General features: G+C 40.8%; 1 protein-coding gene across 2 annotated transcripts; it reads right to left on the bottom strand.

Moving 5' to 3' along the window:
* Positions 1-2353: 2353 nt before the first annotated feature.
* UNC93A (unc-93 homolog A) lies at positions 2354-20655 on the bottom strand. Of its 2 annotated transcripts, XM_057381231.1 has the most exons (8): positions 20432-20655; positions 17517-17698; positions 16518-16747; positions 13442-13567; positions 10848-11065; positions 9584-9719; positions 7925-8056; positions 2355-2907 (listed from the first exon to the last, which is right to left on the bottom strand). In XM_057381231.1, exons 1-8 carry the CDS (start codon positions 20516-20518, stop codon positions 2642-2644), a joined length of 1377 nt encoding a protein of 458 aa, XP_057237214.1. In that variant the 5' UTR covers positions 20519-20655; the 3' UTR covers positions 2355-2641. The 2 variants fall into 2 exon arrangements, with proteins under 2 accessions (XP_057237216.1, XP_057237214.1); XM_057381233.1 differs by lacking the exon at positions 7925-8056 and having other exon boundaries at positions 2354-2907.
* Positions 20656-22189: the final 1534 nt, after the last annotated feature.

The raw sequence follows: 22189 nt of genomic DNA, 5'->3' as shown, positions 1-22189 counted from the left end.
CCTAGTTGAACTCCTGCCTAATTTTTTTAATACATACTATGTATCAAAATCTCTGTAGCCTTTACAATAAACCATACAAGTTTTATAACTGTGTAGTGTCCAGGTATAACAATGTTCTAAATGGCAATTTTCATTTAAGTCATGTCCAAGACTGATGGGCACCTTTATACTCATCCTGTCCCAGGCTTAAACATGTTCATTGCTTTGCCACGTGTAGCTGTGGCTTTCATTCCGAAGGTAACAGAGTTTTTCCTCATGCTTCCTGTGCAATAGAAGAGTTGTCATTTGGGAAATGGCTACATAAAGTTCTGTGAAAAATCAAGAGTAAAAAATATTTGGTGTCTCCAGACCACAGTGTTCCATCTCCTGTATTGGTTCAATGTCAGTGATACTGAGGTCCTCAACAAGCTCAGAACACCTTTTTCCTTCTCCTTGGTATCTCCTTTGTCCCACAGGGTTTCATGTGGCATGGGATATCCCTTTAGGCAGTATGTCTCAGCTGTCCTGGTTGTGCCACCTCCCAGTTTCTTGGGCTCTTGCAAACTCCTCACTGAGAGGGAAGAGTGGAGAAAACCTGGATGTTCTGCAAACACTACTCAGCAATAGCCAAAACCCTGGTGTGTTAGAAAGACTGTGTTTGTACAAAAATCTGAAACACAGCACCATATGGACTGCTATGAAGAAAGTTAACTCCATCCCAGCCAGAGTCAATACAGGAGTAAAAAGATAAATTATATTTTAAAATACCTGTATCGTTTCTAGGTAGGGGGTGTCTTTTTGTTCTGAGGTYGTAGAGCATCTCATGTAAAAGGATCCTGACTTCTGCCTTGGGTTGTTACAAATAAAAGTTATCACACAGACACAGATGGGATTTCCATCATGATGCTGACCTAAGAAATCCTCTTTTCTTCACTTGCCATTGAACATTGCTTTGTAAAAGAGAATCAGAGGAGGATTCAGAGATGTGTCATGAAACATGATGCTGCGTTTCCCTGAGATGGAAGCAAGGCAAGGTGAGAATCAGCAGCAGCCTGGAATATCCATCTGTACCTGCTTGGCAGATAGGAGGCTGTCAGGATTCTGCAGCCACAATAGTTCTGCCATTTCCAACAGAGAGATCAACTACATGCCTTTGAGCTGACAGGGCAAGGTGTGAGAGAAAGCTGCATCTGTGAGGAAGCCCACCTGTCACCTTCTTTTCTGCAAGTGAGAACGTAATGAATTTGACTTTATTGTATGAGACCTGGAAAAAAGCTCATCTTTTGAAATGCCACAAATCAACACAAGTGAAGTCTGAAGGGGMGTCCAGATGCTTGGGAACAAGAAATGTAAGAGAAACAGTAAAGTAGCMTGAAGTTTGCTGCTATTTAAAAGACCTAACAATTTGGGGATTATTGTCACAAATATATTGTTGTCACACCATATAGTGCCTCATCATCCTGTTATGGTTAGTAACTGAGAGGAAGCAGTTTCAAGTGTTATTTCCATGGCAGCCTAGCTTAACTAGCTATGTAGTTTATTTCCAGAGGCAACACCAATCTTGGATATGAAGAGCATTTGTCTGCAATTCTTTTGATGCTGTCAGCCTCACACAGGGAATCTGAATGGTGTCATTGCCAGTGATGATCACGATGTCTGTACATTGCTCCCTCATTAGGATGCAGGGCCACTGCACAGTAAACATACTGTAATACTTTTCTCTTGCAGTAAAACCACAAAAATCCACATCTAGAAATAATATRGATAAATCTAAAGAGAAGCTGAAATGAGATGAGCACTGCAGGATGCATATAGGTCTCGAGGACTTATTACAGTGTAGACCTATCTCCTTTTCTCCCTATCACTCTGTGACTTGCACTGTCACCTGCACCCTCCTTATGGAGAGATTCCTCATGGCCTGACTGCTCTTCTTGAAAACATATCTGTCCCTGGATGGGAAAGTGGGGTAAGGTCATCATGACTGTTTTGTCTTGTGGAAGACATCTCTCTTAGGATGAAGTTGCAGTAACTGGTGACAGAAAAATTAGATACAGGAAACTCCAAAGAGAAAGAGTGCTGGGATAGAGGGATGGCAAGGGCAGATTCACAGGTGTCTACTGACCTAAGACAAGTTGGTGGACTCAGTGGTTAGTTGATTCTGTGGAAGCCACTTTATAGGTTGATGTCATTTACAGCAGGCTTTAAAGTATGCAGGATAAAACSAGTGTAGATCTTTATAATTAATGGTTCCATGAAGTGATGCGTGTTGTCTGCAATCAACTGAGCAATCCCAATTGTTCCTCTCATTCTGCATATTGGCTGTATATGTTTGATTGTAAGCTATACCAGGTCTTATCCATAGAAACAAAAATGTGAGCATTTTAGGAGTCTTGTTTATATTTATGAAGATTTTATTAATTAAAATAAAAAGGGAAAACATTTAGTTGGTCTTCTGCCTGAAAGGTTGAAGTCAGATCATCTTCCCTTATAAAGGTGAGATGTCAAAGGAGATTTTTGCTATTAAKACATTTGCACTATAATGGCCTTGAAATCTGTTCCTTTACTGTGCTTCTGGATACAGGACAGATTGGAATGCCCATGGAGACATGCCTGTGGGGAGCTGGCCAGTTTGCTTTACCTCCTTCAGACTGATCATGTTGGATTACATGCATGTTTCCCGGGACTGAGGTACTCCGTTTTCCTTCTTTGTAGCAGGAGGTGTCCCAGGGGAGCTTTTAACCTCAAGGTATTCCACTGCTCCATACGTCACCATGGACAGCATGAGCACAGACAATAAAATGTACAGTTTGATGTAGGCTTGCAATTTGGTGCTGTAACCAAAGGCGATAACAAATCCAAGTGATTCCCAGAGACGGTAATTTGCAAAGGCAGCTTCCTTGTGTTTCTCAAATAAAATGCCATAGAGTCCTGGAAGGAAGGAAGGAAAAACATGTCTTGTGAAGATTAAGTCTGCAACYATATATTTTTTGGAAAGGGAATAAATAGAGCACAATGGGGAAGACAGATCCTCCCTCATAAATGTCAGAGAAAGGAAAATACAGGCTTTGTCTTAAAAAAAATGTGCTTCTGTGAATTGTTGCAAGKGAAATAACAGAGCAAGACAAAATAGAGGACATTGGAGAAAAAGGGAATGGAAATGTGAAGAAGGAAGAAAGGATGGGCTCTATTGAAGTAAGATGGCAGGAAGTTTATTTTTCAAACTGTTGCACACAGAAATGAAGATTCTTGCACTGATGAATGACCAAGTAAGGAGGAAGAGGGAGGAAGAGAGATCTCCAAAAACTACCTTTGACAYTGTAGAGTCTCCGTGTATGACTACATACATGTCTAATAGTGAGAACGCAATACCAAATCCTTTCAGGATTTCACTGAACAGGCAGATTTGACTAGAGACAACATGATTTAGAATGCAGAGAAGATATGTTGCTTTGAGACAGCCTGGTTTTCAAATTTTCAGCTCCTGGATGGGTTGGCAAAGGTATCCTTGATGCCTACAGAGCMCCTGGGCAGCAACTGGGAAACTTACTTGACAGAGAGAGTCAGTTCAACTGATCATCCTAATGCAGTTGTGTTCCCTGGGAAGCTCCCACTGAGTTCAATCAATTCCACACCCACAGCTGGATCCAGGGAGGGATTTCCAGACTCCAGGTCTGATTAGTGAAGCAKGCAGGGAAGGGGAGAGACCTTGCTTTGCTCTGGGTGCTGAGCTAGCATCAGCAGTGATAATGAAGGGGACATTTCGTCTGACTCAGCTRTGGTGTGCAAGGAGAAGAATATCATGACCTTTGACTCTTCTCATCCACTTCTCTAACAACACACCTGTTTGAAATACATACATTCAGCCAAAAGACACAGAGGAGTGTCAAGTTCTCTGAAAATCTAGGTGGACTCAACTATCCCTTCAGTTTTGTTAAGTAGGGGGAGACCTCATCTGTATGTAAAAACTTGCTGTGTCCTGATGAGTGCAAGAGGACATTTACTGAACTGTTTCAATTTAGACATGATGGAAAATCTGGACAAGTGCATCACAAGATGTACTTAGCTCATTAAACTGGCTGAGTGGAGTGTAGATATGATAGACCTTCATAGTTTTGCCTAATAAATGAACAAGTACAAGTTGTTCATACTCCTTTCCTGATAAGCTGAGCATTATCTTCTGGAAAGATATTGGTGAGGTAAATCTAACACAGGAAGGTTTCTGATGCCATGACAGCTCTGTTGTGTAAAGGTTATGGTTTTCAGCTGGTACATGTTTACTATTTTGAAGCAAATTGCCTGGATGATCTTCAGCAGGATCTGCTGGGCTGAGTAAGTGGAGAGGCTGCTAATTCTGACATTTTGCCGTTCACTTCCATGAAAAATATGCTGCTTTTTTACCACTACCTACTCTTTCCCCTGGTACTAGCAGGCATGAGCATTTAACAGGACTGCTGGAAATTATCTGAGTCCAGGTTTATAAACTATTTAGAYTTATTCATATCATTTCTAAAGACACAAATCAGCCTGGAAAGAACTTGGTTTTACCGTAGTCTACCTGACAGCTGTGTGCTACACGGTTGTGATGCTCCAAGTGCAATTTTTGTCAGTGGGTAATAAAAGCATCTGTGCTCAAGTTAGGTAAGAAAGGGCACTACATGCTCCGAAATGAAGCAGCTTACATTGGAAATAAGTGAGAAYGCCCACACATGAACATGAACACGTCAGGAAACCTTTATAAGATGAAGTGACTCATGCACCATGAGCCTACATATCCTCTAGGGGGAACTCGAGTATTAAATATCCACAGCAGCACAAAGCAAGAGACAGAACGCCTTAAGCATATGGCATAATGCCATTTCTGTACTCACTGGTTAATCTACTGAGGCCCAAGCAGCACTCATGGGAGCTTAGCAAAGGATGGACCACAAACTTTAGTCTCCCGTCTTATTTTCAAGGTCTTATCTCACCTCATGGTCTTTGACGCTGGGAAATTTTCATGTGATRTATATCTGCATAAAACCCTTCAAGGGGAGAAGAGATTTAGTCCTGGGTGGGTGTGTCAATATGAAGATCCTATTCTGGGATGAAGCATTGTGGGGTAATGTCACAGCACCTCTCTAAGGTTTCATGTCTTCACCCATTACTTCCCTGTGACAATGTAACAAAGCAAAGATTGTGTAATTTTATAACTGAGAGCTATGAAACAGCTGAGTAAGGTGCAGACCAAAAAAAAAGACACTATGCAAGGAATARGAACATTTGGGTGTTTTCCAAGCTAATACAAATGTGAAATTTTCACAAGTATCTTGCAGGAATCTGGGAATGGAGATGACCTGATACAGTGCTGTAAATAGAGAATAATCCTGTCACATAACTGCAGAGTTCACTCACCATCAAGTAAGCATGAAGCCTTGTACACTGTCTTTGCCTCATCTGGGGGTTTGGAAACTACAGTCACTTCTCAGCAACCTTCTGTAATAGAGAGCTCTGTGGGCACTCTGTACTTAACCCTCTTTTCCTWATGTGGGCCTCAGGTCCATTTTTCAGTTGTGCAGGGACCTTGCTGAGCAAACATCCTCCTCAAGGACACCTCACATGTATGCAAATCCTAGAAGAGAGGGTACAAAGCCCACCTCTTTTCAGTGGTGTCCAAGGAAAGAGGACAAGAGGTGATGGGCACAAAACTGAAATACAGGAGGTTTCCTCTGCACATCACAAAACCCTTTTTTTACTGTAAGTATGACTGAGCACTGGCACAACTTGCCCAGACAGGCTGTGGAGTCTCCTTCTCTGGAAAAAAAAAAAAAAAAAAAAAAAAAAAAAAAAAAAAAGCTCTCTGACATGGTCATGAGTAAGTGGCTGTGCCTTGGTGGTCCTACTTGAGCAAGGGGGTTAAACCACCAGAAGTCCAGAGGTGCCTTCCAACCCCAACCCTTCCATGAGTCTGAAAGAAGCACAGTATCTGAGGACAAGGCTTTCTGGAAAAGCTAGAGGCAAGATATAGGACAAGCCCTTTATCCCAGTGGAATACTGAGATATGGYTTTCAAGAGTGTTAGGAAGAAGCTTGCTGAGCAGCCAGAAAGAACTGTGGCTGAAGAAGCTTCAGAGAGAGCAAATCCTCACTGCTGTTTTCCTTCCATGAACTAGAGCAAGGAGAGCACTGATTTAAAGTTTGTACCTAAAGCATAAGGCTCTGTGTTAGCATGTGAGAGGATGAAAGGATGTCCCTTGATGCTTGCMTCCTCTAGGGAATATGAGCTGGAGCTGCTGGAGGGGCAGAGAAGAATGCTGGCTGCTCACTTCCTTGTTTGTAGAGGCAGGGACTCTAATCTGCTTGAGAGGAGAGCACTGTTAGTGCCAGGCAATGGACTGCTGTGCTTTCCATTTGGCTCTCGAGGAGGAAGATGACACTTAATCTAGTGGCTGAAATCCTCTAAGCCCCTGTGACAACCAAAGGGATCAGAGGAAGGAAGGCCAAGGCTCATAACCTGATGTGTGTCCAGAGGAGCTAGTTCTGTCACATGCATACTCCTGTGGCATCTGCCAAATATGAACTTGGGATGGAGGAAAACAGTATTCATGAAATAARAGGTAAAATACAGGAGCAGGTGCAAAACCATTTATTAACTGCCTTACTGACCCAGGCTATGGAATTGATTAAGAAATTACCATGATTGACAGTCATGAGTAAATTTTGCTTCAAGTCATAACAGACTGTAGCTCTTTCTCACCCTCTCCAACACTTAAAAGCCTGGCTTTAGTCTCCATAACAGAACTTCTAGTTTTCATTAAGGGATAAGTTTAAACAATCTCTTCCAGAAGTCTGTTTGTATCAGCTCATTTTCTGAACTGTCAGTACATGATAATAAATTGCATTGTGTTGCACAGCTGAACATTGAAGAATAAACCTTATGCATCCAATTTGGAGTCCAGTGGTTATGGTTATTATCCTTTCATTAACAGACTCCTGGGATAAGAGTACAAGTAATAWGGCAAGTATACAGTGATATTTCCCTGCAAAGTCCTCCTGACTCTGGTGATCAAAGACACAGGGATGTTCTGAGCTGGAGATTTCCACTGCATCACCACATTTTAGTCGTCTCCAGAATCACTTTCCCCTGAAGTGGTTTCRTAATGGAATAATGTAATTCCAGCTTAAATTTTTGACAATGAATTCCATACTTTGATTGTGCATTATGTGAGAAATACTATTTATTTTGATTTCTATAAAGGCTTCTGCCTGATAACTTTATCTGGTGCCACTAGTTCTGTTAAGAGAAATAGTGAATTTCAAGTCATCATCTCCACCCAATTAATAACTTACTRACTGCTTTCCATATTTACCATTTGTCCAGGCTAAAGAGTTCTAGCTTGTTAATCTTCCTTCAAGCAGAAATCTCCCATGAACATGCTCCTTTTTATTGCCTTATTATGCCTTATCACATTGAATTATGATTTTTGAAATGGAATTAAATCAGAGTTGTATGAATTTACTTGTCTGCATAATGTTACTTTCTGTGGTTTTCTCCTACCATTTTTTCCCCAATATCTCCTAACTGACACTTTCCTTCTTTTGTTGCAGCACTCTGAGTTAATTTTATTCAGAGTGCTCTCTTTCATTGCAAAAGACAGACTAAACGTATAATTCTTCTCAGTTTCTAAGTTTCTTTGAAATACTTATACTCCTAGAGAATAATTATTTTGAGTACCCATTATCATCTTCTGCAGTATTMTTCTCCTCATCTTGAAAAAATTGGTTTAATGAATATTTTGCCTTCTTGTTCTCAACTTGTTCTATTTCTTMTGCTTTCCACTGAATTAACAAATTTCTTTTAGAAGCTGTCTTAAAGCCACTGCGATTTTTATGCACACATGCTTTCATAGATGAAAACATGCAGATTTTTATACCTCAAGACAATACATTTCATTGTCACCAGAACTTACCATTAGTTTGTGTTTGCCAAACAGCATCAGACAGGCCCCAAAGGGCAGGGAATACAAAAAACACAGCAAGCTGCTTGGGATGAGGATGCCACAGCAGTAGTGCTATTATACAGGCCGTGTTCGTAACTGCGGCTGTTGATTTAGAAAGAAAGAAGGGAAATATAGATGTAATCATAATGAGCACAGATAGTGGTAGATAACACTTATTTATTCTTCCCCCAGTGAGAGAACAAGGCACTCTTAAAATCTTTCTGGTCCATTGAGATTTGCGCTGACTGAGTTGACATCACATGAAATAGAAAACAATGCAGAGYTATGAGAGTCTCTAATTCATAATTCTGAGGGGTGTCCTGAGCTGAGAGATCATCCGGGCTGATATGGTTGTGAGCCCTAAGGACATGAACCACTGAGTAGGAGGAGTCTATGAAAAGCTTTCAGTCACCATGTGAGGCATGTGGGAGGGGAGAACAAACACCCTTCTGCTCTCCTTTTCTAGTCCTTAAATGAGGTTTCCATTCAGGGCCAGAGGAGACAGTTAAGATTTCTAGAGGGTCTTTCTTTTAAAAAGTGGTTTGTAAACAGGTTCCTCCCCCCACAGGTGCACCTTCACAGGCTGAGTACAAAAAACACTACATAGAAATGAGAGGTTCAGATGTCTTCCATTGCTAACATGACAGTTTTGGGGGAGATTTTAATTGTTTATTSCTACTATTAGGTGGTTTGTTTTTTAAAAAAATCTGAATTTCATAGATTGAGACACACACCTAAAACAGACAGAATTTTTGAGCTAATGACTACTGCAGAAAGGACTCTAAATTTCTTCTTCCTTGTCCAGGTTTAAAATTTCCTATGGAGAAAATGCCTAGAATGCCTTGATGCACCATGATCCAGGCAGTGATGTTGCTAATAATACAAATTATTGCACAGTGGAAATAAGGTCTTAGTCCACTTCAGGATACTTAATGCACACAGAGGCACAAAAGAAATATTTCTTGATATTCTTTTATGCCTCCATTACTCTCATTACTCATCGCAGCACAGTTCTCTAGAGGGGGAGATGTTCTTAAATATGTAAATCTCTTCTCAGCATGAAAATACTGTCCCATACACATGCCCTTAAGTTATTCTAGCCTGACACACTGGCATGACTTTCTTCTATTCTTCTCCATGTAGAACAAGTAGTGCAAATAACAACAGGTCAACCTTTAAAATATTTCCTGAAATTTTGCCCACATTCCCAATATTGCCATTCTCTGAGACTCAGATCAACAGTGATTTGTTTTCACCACATAAAGGTAAAGGGGATTTCAGCCCAGTGGAGAAATCCTTCTTAGTTATAGTGCAAATCTCAATCTGCATTGTAAAATCATTTGTCACCAGCTATAAAGCATCAAAGCCATAAGGCACTTTCTGCAGGGATAGTGCCCTCAAAAGCAGGGGGAACTTTCATCACCAGCAAAGGCATGTGAGGCAAAGACAGCAATACACTGCTTAACTGTGAGCTGAGCTGCTTCTTTTTCCGTGAATGAAGTTTGCGTCTAGGCTGACTTTGGATTTAATTGATAGCTGGCAGCAAGCTATCCCTTTGTACATGCAAAGTGGGGGACTGCTGGATTTGATTACATGTGGGGATCAGTCATTCAAGAAACCTTTACACACCTAATGCAAAGAGAAGTTTTCTACCGGTGAACTGGGAAATCTTTCCGAAGAGCAGCGAGCAGAGGGAGTTTACAGCTGCAAAGCAGATCATCATGTAGCCAATGTATTGGATCCCCAGGGCACAGGTCACATACACCTGGAAGAGAAGGGACAATGGTGCCACATTTTCTTTGATGAAAATACACAGCTAAAGGATCTTAGCCYGAGCATTTGGTAAATAGCCTACATGGACAAGATCAAAAGAACACAGCTAGAGAGTTTGCTGACAAGTCCCTGGTGTATTAACACATTTGACCTTCAGCAGCGACATTCCCAACCCAAATCCCAATCAGACTGACATCATGCAAACAGAGGAATAACAAGCAGAGCAGATCTGAGCACTGCTTGCTCTACAAATAAAATTCCTGGAAATAACATTAGGAATTTTCCGCCCTTTCAATCATAACCCAAGAGATGAAAATTCACAATTGACACTTATGGCCATTAYAGAGTAGATCCTAAAAAATGAAGAGGACCTCATCTACAAGAGTATGTGACCAGTAGACAGGGCCATGGAGTGCCCCTTTCAATCCATTCCAACAGAGCAACCAGTGCACTCTTCCATCTGATTTATATGCAAGGTTTGAAAGCTTAAGCATGAAAGAAGCAGCTCAGGAAGGTTGCCCCCTTTCTTTGGAGGCTTTCTCAACAAATGCCTGGAGAACACCCTGCTGTCTAGGTTTGTCAAGAAACTGGAGGAGCAGAGGTGATTTTAATAATTTCAGTCCATCAGGGTCTGGGCTTGCTGTAGTAGTGACTGGTGAGACCTTTCAGCCAGCCACGCTGAGGACTTGCCCTGTTACCKTAAAGGTTGTCAAAATAAAATACGTGGAATGTGTGCTGACTTGCTCTTACACAAACTCCAGGGAAACCAGAAGGAAGGAAGATATAAAAGCTTTGCTGGCTTCTGGCTTCTCTCCCAGTTTGTTATTTACAACAAGTGAAGAGTTTCAACCTGTAGCTCTCTGCTGTGGCCTCCACTGGGGAGTAGGCTCTCTACTGCATTCTTTTTGAGGCTGTTCCAAGGGACATATTTACTGCTGGCCTCTCCCATTTGAAGATGTCACTCAGAGTTCATTCAAGTAGAAGTAAGCAGTAATTTTGCAATCCACAAATCACCATTAAAAACATCTTCATTTGACAAGTAAATATAGATCAGATGCAACAGTAAGACACAATGGCACAAAAAAATCAGACAGAAATATATTTTCATTGACATCCACACCTTTGTRTAATCACCAGAAAGAAATCCCTGTTCAAACCCACTGTACATTGTCAGAGGGATTAGAAGACACTGCCTTTTATCTTTAAGATGCCGGAAAGTTGCTAGGAACGTAGACCAAAAGGATGGTGCCTCTAGTTTTTCTTTCTCAGTCTCTGCTTGGTCAGATTTGATCTGGTCCAGAAATATAATAACCAGCAACACAGCTAGCACACCACTAGCTGCAAGAAAAACAAAACAAAAAGTTCATGAAAAGCTGAGGAATGCTGGAAGAATGATGGGAAGTTGCTTGCTGCTGTTATTGTTCTGACTTGGTGCTTAGCTCTCTGTGGGATATTTTGGCAGGTGCCTCTGATTCTGCTTCAGCATAAAGGCCATTTCTGTATAAACAAGAAGGCCTGATCTACATTCACATCTTCGGCATACAGCCGTGCACTTGGAAATTCCCTCAGTTTAGCTATGGCTGGCCTGCTGTGACAGCTGCCGGGCCAGCTGCACAGCCGCAGAGGGTGATGGCTCACCCTCCCAGGGCAAGCCAGGGGCACGGGGATGGGAGCTGGCCAGGAACAGCTCCCTTGGGAGCCATAAGAAGGCTTTAAATCAACAAGAGAGAAGAGTATTCWCTTCCAGTGCCAAGGTTTTCATGGCTAGAGGGGATCTTCTTTCAAATACATGGAAAGAAAAAACAATGCTGTCTTGAAACCCAGTATATGTTGTGCCTTTTTTTTTTTCCAGCTCATAACAACACTTTCAGTGTGGCATAAGTGCTATTTTGAAGATGATAGTGAACAGATCTAGCTAACTTGAAAAAGATGGAAATTATTGCTTTGAACCTATAATTTTCTAGCAGAAGCAGCACATAAAAGTTAACACAGAGCTGTTAATCAGAAAATTATCGTGCTTGTATCAATCTAGATTTGTTGCTTGTGCAGTGAATCAAAACAATTTTTTTCATGTTATCAAGAAGATCACCATGTCTCATAATGTACATGAGACAGCCATAGATTCACAACTGATTGCTTCATTACAGACGCAGGGCAYGATAATGTTTCCCCACTTATGCTGACTAGAATTTCATCCATGGAAACTACTACAATTTAGAGTAAGAGGAGAACCASGCACCTCTTTCCATCCACATTGCTTGTTTAATACGCCTCTATATTATGTGTATGGAAATTGTAACCTCTATGAACCTTCAATATCCAAATACATAAGCAGATTTACAATAAACTGTCTCATTTTTTTATTGCCTTTTTTTTTTTTTCATTCTTATCTCCTAGAATGACATTGTGTTCTCCAGTGTCCTGGTTCCCCACTGTGGCTGAGCTGTAAACCCTGAGTGATGCAAGTCATTATTGGTTCTGCCAGCATGTTTATTACTAGTTTCAAGCTAATTGCAGGACTTAAATGGGCGAGAGCAGAACATCCACATTTTCAGGAAAAAAATATTAACAAATACGTTAAATTAATCGAGAGCAATTATAGGAAATAAGGGCATGGCTTAATAGTGATTGGTATGAACACAAATAGAAGCATTCATAGACCTTGAGAAAGCTAAACAGAAGAYTTATCCATTATTGTCTCCACCCAAGCTAGGCAAAACATGTATTCAGCCACCAAATAGAGGACACATTTGAAAAATGTCTGTGAATGAAATATATAGCTCTTTACTTTCCCTTGAGGTGGGAAAAGACATATCTTTTATTAAGAGATTAGGAGAAAACTGAAACCCTGCAGACACAAGCTCAGTAGACAGCAGGGCTACATGCATTCTACATGCACAAAGCCTAAGGGAGTGCTGTATATGCTAGTCATCAAATTTAAATTTAAACCTTACAGACAAACATGCCTTTAGCAGAAAGTCATCAGCTCCAGTACACTCTGGGAGGAATATGGGGGATATTCTTTGCATTTTCCCACCAATTAGGTATGGAGGCTGGGAACAGAAGAAGGGTTTGCTGTAATGCCCTTGCCTGCTGAGAGCAGGCTCTGCCTGGGTCACATACACTCTGTGGAGTGTATGGCAAATCCCATACATCTGTCTCAGCACAGACTACACCTATGTTCAGAGACTGCAAAGGTATTTGGACAGAGCTAAGGTGCATGTTGCCCTGCCAAATACTTTCCTTTATCCAGAAAAGAACTTCTTTTGCCCGGGATGCATTTTGAAACTTTCCTCATTCAGTGAATCTTTGCACATCTGGTTTTGTCTCTCCAGTTTTTAATGGCATCAGCTTCTCTGTCTTTGATTCTTTTCTAGCCTCATGCAAGGAAGGTTTATAGCAGCTGTAGTGACTAAATGAAAGACATGCCAATTTGTCTGGCTGAATTTGAGTCACCTCACTGGGCATCAGCTTTATTCCAGGTGAAAAAGGTAAAGAATATTTTTCTCCTTCAGATAAAAATGATACAACCCTGGCACAAAGCATTTACACTGTTTAGGAAGGAGTTGTTTACAGCTCTCACATATCTTATTCCCTTTAGAAAATTGGATTGAAGGAGAAAGTCAGAAACTTAATCTGCAAAGCTGTGCTAGATTCCACAAGTACTAGGCTCRCCATCAGTGATTATGGTTAAAGATTGTGTGGATTACTCACCAGTGTAGACCCCTAGCAGTGTGTAGATCAAGGAGTTGGAGAGTTTTGCTGACCCAGTGGTGTTAGAGGTATCACTCAGGCAATTGTAGGCTCCACAGCACACCAGGTCTTCTTCTGAGACATTTGCTGATTAAGAACCAAAAGAAAGGCAGGCCAGTGAAGAGATCAGATTTGTGCACGCTGTGTGTAAGGTCAAAAKGCTTCAAATCTTTCCTGATTAGAGATACTTAAATTCAAAATCCCAGTTTAACACTGAATTGATGCTTACGTGAGGACAGAGACTAAAATAGAGTCAGAAACCTGAATCCAGGCTAATTTTCAGTATTCAAAGTTTGAGTGCTTATTTCTATCTCTTAATCACAACACCCCATGAGATAGGTCCCTTAGTTTACTCCAGCACTGGACTGATTGACTTCAATTCTTTCACCCACCCCTCATTTTTCCTCTGCAGATAATTTCTGTATATGTTATAGGAACAGAAACACCCTCAAGATACTTTTTTTTAATATAAATTCTTATTATGATTACCCAGTATTAGGGTCTTCCAAGCAGCCTGCTTTTCCTGACTTTATTATTTTATTACTGGCTTTATAACTTTCTGAGAACACACTTGAAACTACAGYAGCAGCAAGGTTTGGAGTAAGACCTTTGCTCTGTTCAGTCCTATCGCTGTTGTGTAGGGCACATGACAAAGCCACATGCTATGTACTCACACACACTGTTGCCATTTCCTGCAGTACCTTTTTGGTAAAAAATAGATACTAACATAAAGTGTAAGCCTGAATAAGTTGTCTAGTGGAGGAGGATGATCCATAACCCACACAATTATTTTAGTGCTTTCACTGCAGAATTTGTCACTGGTCCAAGCACAATAAAGAATGATACAGCTGTACCGTGGCTGATTCTTTAAATAAGAGTTGATCCCTAATTTTTCAATTACAATTACTGTGTAGCAACTTTTAGTGTGTTGTTCCTCATTGCTTCCAATCAAAGCTGCTGCCATGTGAATTAGTTGCCTAACCAGCTACATAAATAACTTTAGATTCAACATAGCATAAAACTTAGTAGCGTAGAGGAAATCATTACCCTATCATAGTCACTGACTGCCACTACAGACCTTCAGCAAAAATCGGACAAAGGCCCTCAACAAAGTTATCATATGCAAAAGTGAGTCACGTGAGTGAAGTGTAGAAGTGTGCAAAACAAGTTTTTTATCAGTTCATGCATCATCTGAAGATAAACATGCACATGCAATTAGTCACATGCAAGGTGCAAGGCAGGGTTTGCACTGTTTTTCTTGAATTAAAACTGCAATATTGATGAGTGAGAAAGGATGACTCTAGTACTTYTCATTGATTACTGTCCTCAGTTTAGGTATTACCTCACAGTGCAACTTTGCCTTGCTGTGTCTGGATGCAGTGATGCAGGCAATTCATCAAATGTAGGCACATGTCTGGATTTTACGCATTTGGATTCTGCAGATACATGCTATATCTTTCCTACTTYTCAGTGAAATTATTCATTTTAAGTACATGAAAATATCAATGGATGCCTTTGCACAATTGTCAGAGGAGAGTTTAAAAAATTGCATGACTGGAGATTCTTACACCATCACCCCAAAAAAAAGCTCGCTCTAGATTGAAGCTGAGTTTCACTGAGAAGGCACAGTAGAGAAACTTATGGTATAACTGCTCACCACAGTTGTGAAGATATGCAAGGTCTTTGGCTTTGAGACCTGTTCACAGGAACACAGCATTTTCTGAAATTCTGTGTAAGTATAGGAGGGTCTTTAGAATTTGGAGGAACATCCTCAAATGTTAAACTGGGAAGAGTTTTACATGACCAAAAATTTAGTGTTTTACTCCTCTTGTTAAAAGGATGTGCGCTGTGAGGCAGAGTCCAATGGTTGCAGTCTGTTCAGACCCCACAGCTGCACCACAGCCTCTGCCTTGCAAGTGAAATCAGAATAGACAGTCCCTCCTGAGATATCACGTGGCTCTGTGATCAAGTCAGCAGGGCTCCACTGTGCTTGAAAAGATCTGTCAGCATTCTGCTTTAATGGTGCTTCAACTACAGTTCCTTGGGTTCAAAGGAACCATGACTCTCCCTAATATCACACTTGTGACGACTACATTGCCATAAACCCAAGCATTCAAAGATTAAAACCTGATGCCAACTTCCTGACATTTAGTTTTAACCTAGTAGTTATTTGAAAACTCTTCAGAGGACATTCTGCTCAGCTGACCCAGGGAGAAGTAACTTCTTGTTACTGAGTAGCAGTGCATATGTGGAAAGCTCTCTCCATGTCAACCCTGTTCTGACTTTGACAGGATGAGGAATATGCTGCATTGATGAGACACCACAGCATTTTCAATCTCTAAGGTGGCATCCAAATATTAATTTATCTTCACAACTGCCCTTGTAAAATTGACAGCAATTACACACATGGGAAATGAGGGCACTGCTGTTGAGTGATTTCTTCAAGCTACATCGGCATCTGCTGTCTGAGCCTGAAATACAGCAGAGGAGCCCTGGCACGTTGACTCCTGCCAACAGCTACTGCCATTTCTTCTTGAGAGTTCTGTAGAGAACTCATTTTCAGCAAGCAGAAGCATCAGTCTGACTAACCTTGAATGTTTAACAGGAAACTAACCCAGTACTATGAGCTTTGCAGAAAGGTTGCTTCAGTATTTTGCCTTTTGTTTTAATCCTCTTTTAATAGCAGTCAGATGTGAAGGACTGTCACTGCCTGCAGCCTATCTATGCTTTGTAACACAGGGGTAGAATTCAAACAGAATTCAATAGACTCCTGCTTTTCAGCTATTTGTCTGAACTCTTTTTATGGCTGATCTTTGATAGAAAATAGACTATTTCAGAGACCAATTTATCTTGTCTATTTCAGATAGAAATTTGGATGGGCTTTCAGATAGCCCACCTGTCCTAGATAGATTAAATCCCATCTGAAGTGCTTGTTTCCACTGGCTATGAAAGCCCGGCTGCAGAAACCTACCTCCTATCTATCTCGAACTAGCTGATGTTTATAAAAAGAAGTGCCAAAATTTTAAACACATTTTACCTTTGGTGGAAGATTGGCTGAGTATCAAGGATGAGATAAGATTTCCCCAAATTCCGGAAGACTGAAACACCAGAAAGAAGACCCCGAAGTATTGGTTGATAATGTCTTTTGCATTTTTTCCTGCTTTCTCAGCATAGGAAGTGCCAGCAATAGTGAGGTAAGTGCATTTGGCAGACCAGAGTGGTGCTCCTCCTAGGCCCAGGATCACAGAGGTAGGGATAAGTGTGTACCTGCCAAAGAACACTTTATTTAGCATAGTTGTTATCCATTAGCATAATAATTTGCTTAAAGATCCAGAGGCAAAAATAAACATCAAAGAAATGGATTTATCCTTTKTATGATACAATGAATCTGTTACATGGAGTCAAGAAAAGACCAGTCTTGTAGAGACTGGGGTGTGCCAGCACTCCCAGCTCTGCACAGGGACCAGGCCCAGGGCAGGCTCGCTGGGCYTTAACTTCTCATATATAATTAAATTGCACATGCACTTCAGAAGATGGGAACAGCAACTTTCCTCCAAGGAGTTGCATCCTCTGTCAYGGCAGAGCACAAGTTGTTTATCCATGTTTTCAAAGGACAAGGCAGGAGCTAACCTCCTCCCATGGACCTATTCTTCCAGCTCTGCTGGCTGGGAGATAGTTTTCCCTTCAACCTTTTCAAAAACAGCCCTAAAAGTTATTTGACTCTCAAATGAACCTTTTTTTTTTTTTTTTTTTTTTTTTTTTTTTCCCGAAGGGGAATCTCTGCTACAAACATGAGTTAGACAATCAAATTCAGGTGGGTGGATGGATGCGTTCATTCTGACTCTTTGCACATTTTCACCTTTCTAGTCCACCTCCTCCTGGATTTTTTTATCTCTGTTGCAGGTAGCAGCTTTTGCATCCAACCTTCTAATCTGCAACACAGAGTTAGAGTAGGAATGGAGAAAAAGAAGGAAGCTCTTTGCTCTTACTTATTTTGTTCTAACACAACAGACAGGGTCAAAGTATTTAAATGTACCAGCTGGCATAGAAGTTTCCTAAGGAGAAGGCAATGTAGCAGCACATAGAGATTGCAATGGTCCACTTGCAACCCAGCTTCTTGATGAGGATTGGAGGCAGGAACATGGACGATAAGATGAGTGCAGCATAGAGAACGCTTAGGGAAGTAACGCCCAGCCCTTCTTCTGAGTTGAGACTGCTCTGCATGGACAAAAACAGTGATTGAGACAAATTTAATAAAAAATATCTATTATTATGGCATACACAGTGGCTTCAGGCAGAAATAGAGAGACACAGCATCTGGAGCTGAGTGTTACTGTCTCATATCCCCAGAGCAGCCTGATTATGGATTTATGATTTTCCTCAAAATGACAGACCATTTATGAAAACATGATGCAAAACCAGGTGAGGATTGCTCAGATTCAAAAATTTGATAAGTCAATCTTTAGATAATTTGATGTTATTTGTTTGAGTTCYTCTTTGAAAGCGAGTTGAAAGAAGGATAACCTCTTTTCTTGGACTTCATTTGTTTTCTCAGGCAGGAATATCCTCAGATCTGCATTGCAAGGGCTGAATAGCAACAGTGGAAGATTCTTTGCTTTAAACTACAGGTCTGATAATTCTTAAGTTTTCCAGAGGCCAAGGTCCAAATATCCTAATATGCTCACAGTGGCCTTTTGTAGCTGGAAGTAATTGATTCACCACATTTTCACAACATTGAATAACATTTTATTGATCTAACTAGGTTTTATCATTTCATGCTCAAAATAGTTCTCCTCTTGTCTTGATGCTCTGAAAGTTGAAATGAGAAGATCAAGTTGAGACACCTGGACAAATTTGAAAAATGGGTCTGTTGAACCTAATGAGGTTCAACAAGTCCAAATTCAAGGTGCTGCACCTGGGTCATGGCAATCCCAAACATTAGTACAGACTGGGAGAAGAGCTCACTGAGAGTAGCCCTTCAGGGGAGGACTTGGGAATTCTGTGCATGAAGAGCTGAACAAGAATAACAGTGGATGATTGGAGTCCAGAAGGTCACCTGTATCCTGGGTTGGATTACAATAAGTGTGACCACACAGAAATGATTCTCCACATCTACCCTGCTTTGGTGAGTCCCCATCTGGGGCACTACATCCAACTCTGGGCTCCCCGGTACAGGAAGGGCATGGACTTATTGGAGAGATGATTTTTTGCAGGGGCAGGTAGTGATGGGACAAAGGGCACCAATTTTAAACTAAAAGAAGAGAGATTTAGGGTAGGTATTAGAAAGAACATCTTTACTGTGAGGGTGCTAAGGCACTGCACCACCTGTGAATAATCCATGCCTGAAGTGCTCGAGGCCAGGTTGGATGGGGCCCTGGGCTAGTGGAAGGAGTCCATGGCCATGGCAGCATGGTTGGAATGAGATGATCTTTGAAGTCCCTTCTTACTCAAACTATTCTACAATTCTGTGCTGCTTATCAAAGTTTTCCTGATCGTTTTGATTGATAGCTGATATGATCCAGTATGATTTTGGAAGTGGGACTGGATGCCGAGGGGGTGGCACTGGAGAACACTGGAGGAGAGTGAAATTGTTGGTGGCTTGAAGCAACACTTTCAACACTTACTGTATGGTGTTTCTTTGCAGGGGTAGTGGAATACTGAAATGAATTATGAAATTTTTTATGCTCCAGTACTTAYAGATTCACAGATTCAYGTAATATTCTGAGTTGGAAGGGGGCCACAAGATCATCGAGTCCAAGTCTTAAGTAAATGGCCCATATGGAGGCTRAACCCACAACCTTGGTGTTATTAGCACTGGTTCAGATGGTGGGACTGACTTGCAGCTTCTTGAGTTCATCTTTGCCTGCCTCACTAGTGTCCCCAACTCATAGTATCTACATCCAGTTTTGGGACTGTTTCTGCAGAACAGCCCTGTGTCCAGAATCTGGCAATGTCAGCAAAAAGAAGCAGCTCAAGGAGAGAAGAGACATGTACAGAACTAGGAGAGACCTCTTCCAGAAATGAGGTCAGCCCCTTGTTCTTGCAAAAAAAGTGCATCATGTTATGTATCAAGTTCCACCTTTAAGGCATACAGATTCCCATTCCAGTGGGAAAATCCAATCCAATTGTTCATGGTCATATATTAATATCCTGTCTAAAAGTTGCTTATGAACGGCTTCTATTAACTTATCAGCCATTAGACCAGCAGAGCCTTCTAGACTGAGAAGTTTCTCTTTGGGTTTATCTGTGCAGAGGCAATCACAGACAGCAACAGTAACCCTCAGTCTTTTATTTTGGATAAACAAGTGAGCTCTACTGGTGTCCTGAGTATTCAAGTCTAGAAATATTTCTCCAATTCTAGAAACTCATCTCTGCTACTATGTTTAAGGATGTTGATGCCAGTACAAGCCACCGCTGCMATTGATCTAAAAGAATATTTTTTGCTATTATGTTATATCACAATCCTAGAAGTTACTGTATTATTTTATACTAAAATTATTTAATGTTTGGGCATAACTTTTTGCTATTTTACATTGCTATACAATAATTATTTTTACAAACCCATAGCAATTTAGAAATATTTAAAAGAAACCCTTTCAAGAAATTGAATTTGTTTTTCATTTTGCAATATCTTCTTTTAAGAAAAGTAATCTCAGGTTCATTTTGTTTTCTGTATCCATTAAAACAAGTTTTGTGGATCTGAAGAAGTAGCACAACACAAGTATTTGAACTATTTGAGGAATAGTAGAATAAAATATTTAGTAAATGCTATGGATCTAGGTGAGGAGTATTAACCTGCAGCAAGTTAATGTCCTAACCCACCTCATAAAAATATTTTGCATGCCTTCCTCACAGAGATCATGGAAAGATTAATGTGTTTCACACTACCAGTTGGCCTGATGCCCTTCCAGACCAGCAGTCCTGGTAACCAGTGGAAGATTCCCCACTTACCTGTAGACTTTGCAGTCCTCCATAAGCAGTAAAGAGAAGCAAAAATCCGAAAGAAATGACCAAAACATTCTTAAGATTCCTTTCCATGTTGATTCACAGAAGATGAAAGGTCTGCCAGTGGACAAAGCTGATCCAATTATTCCAGGGGATGATTTGAGTTGGAGAAAAACAGCTTATGCCTTGTTGGAAAAGGTCACTTTTTTTCTGTGTTTGTAGAGAAGAGATTTGTTAATTATTTGAAGACTGGCTGTTGAACTTTGCTTTTAGTAGTACTGAAAACTTGTTATGGAGTTGTTACTCATTCACCTGTTGGACTCAGGAAACAGCCAGCTGTCCCAAGGACAGTGATCATGTTTTATTAGGTAGGGATACAAGTCGCTTGCACCTATTAGAGTATTCAAGTCATACATTGTACGGCTCTCTTGCTATGATCAGCACAGGAGAAAAAAACTGCAAGTTGTGAAACCACCAATGCAGAAGACAAGAAGAAAGGTGAATTGAGCAGATAAATGAACAAGCAACTTGCCTTCCTCTCCTCTGGCCCTTAGCCAGACCCTTCCTTGTAGCTGTGGCAGAGGAGAGATTTGAATTTGGGAGCAAAGTGGAATCCAAAAATGTCCATGCTATAATGCAAACGGATTTGAGTGGAGATCGTCTGTAGGGCACCCATTGCATCCACTGGGAATGCACAGCAAAGACTTGGTCTAAATCCCACTAGATGGCACAATTTTGCTTCCCACAGGGACATTCGAGGGTGAGGGGAGGAAGCTCTATTGCATAAACTCATTTAATGCATTTAAGAKGTCACAGCTAGTTTCCACTGTGGACAAAATTGCAGTATGCGCCTTTTCATTTTCTTATTTTGTCTTATCATATTCTTGAATGATATAATGCAGAAAGCATAATCTTTTAATTCTCCATTGTTACTGGCACTTCCATGTTGCAAGTCTAGATAGTGGCTTTTTATTTTGCAGGCTACTACGCTCAGCATGWGAACAATTTGAATGAGATCACAATGCTGCTCTTGTTTGGCAGTGTTTGTAAGCCTCTCCAARGAGCTTACACCAAACTGGTGGTACTTTTCCTCAGCTTTTCAAGGTTTATGGATCCTTGCAATTTTCATGTGACAGTATTTCAGAGGAAATTTACATCTGTGATAACATAGTTGTTTCTGTTTTGGACCCCTTAGAAAAACTGCAAAATTCTAGGAATTTGCAATCACAGGTCTAAAACAACTGGAAAAAAATACTGAGAATATGTAAGAATAATGCTTATCCTAAACAAAAGCACAATTATCACCCACTGCAGCATGGGCAAAAACCAGGAAAAGTGAAAGAGCACTCAKTTATAAAAGTCTTTATTTTAGTTCTCTTTGTGACATTAGCAGTAGTAACTAGAAAGCTTAAAAAATCAACATTACCTGGACATTATTTTTAAAACACAGTGTTGGAGAAGTTATCTGATCAGAACTTCTGCTCTGGAGGAATTCTTAACTCCTAATTCAGTCACGTCCTCTCAGCAGTATAATATTGAAGAGCATATGAGGGATAGTGGTAATTTGTGTGTGTAGGGTTTTTTTCTCTTCTTTCCAGTGATAAAAGGCATTCCAGCCTGTTCCACATCCCTTACCCAGAGCTTTGGGTTATCCAACTGACTGGTCCCAAGCCCCTCCTCAGGATGTACAGAGTCTTTAGCGAGGAGAGCTGATAAGGCCAAGGAACTTTTCCTTTGGTACCAGGCAGCCAAAGCTTCAGCAGG

This window comes from Malurus melanocephalus, unplaced genomic scaffold (assembly GCF_030028575.1).
Source record: "Malurus melanocephalus ecotype Western Australia unplaced genomic scaffold, MMel_1.1 scaffold_499, whole genome shotgun sequence".
In the NCBI taxonomy this organism is placed as follows: Eukaryota; Metazoa; Chordata; class Aves; order Passeriformes; family Maluridae; genus Malurus; species Malurus melanocephalus.
Note: the sequence above shows the minus strand (reverse complement) of the source record. Positions and strands in the feature narration are given on the sequence as shown.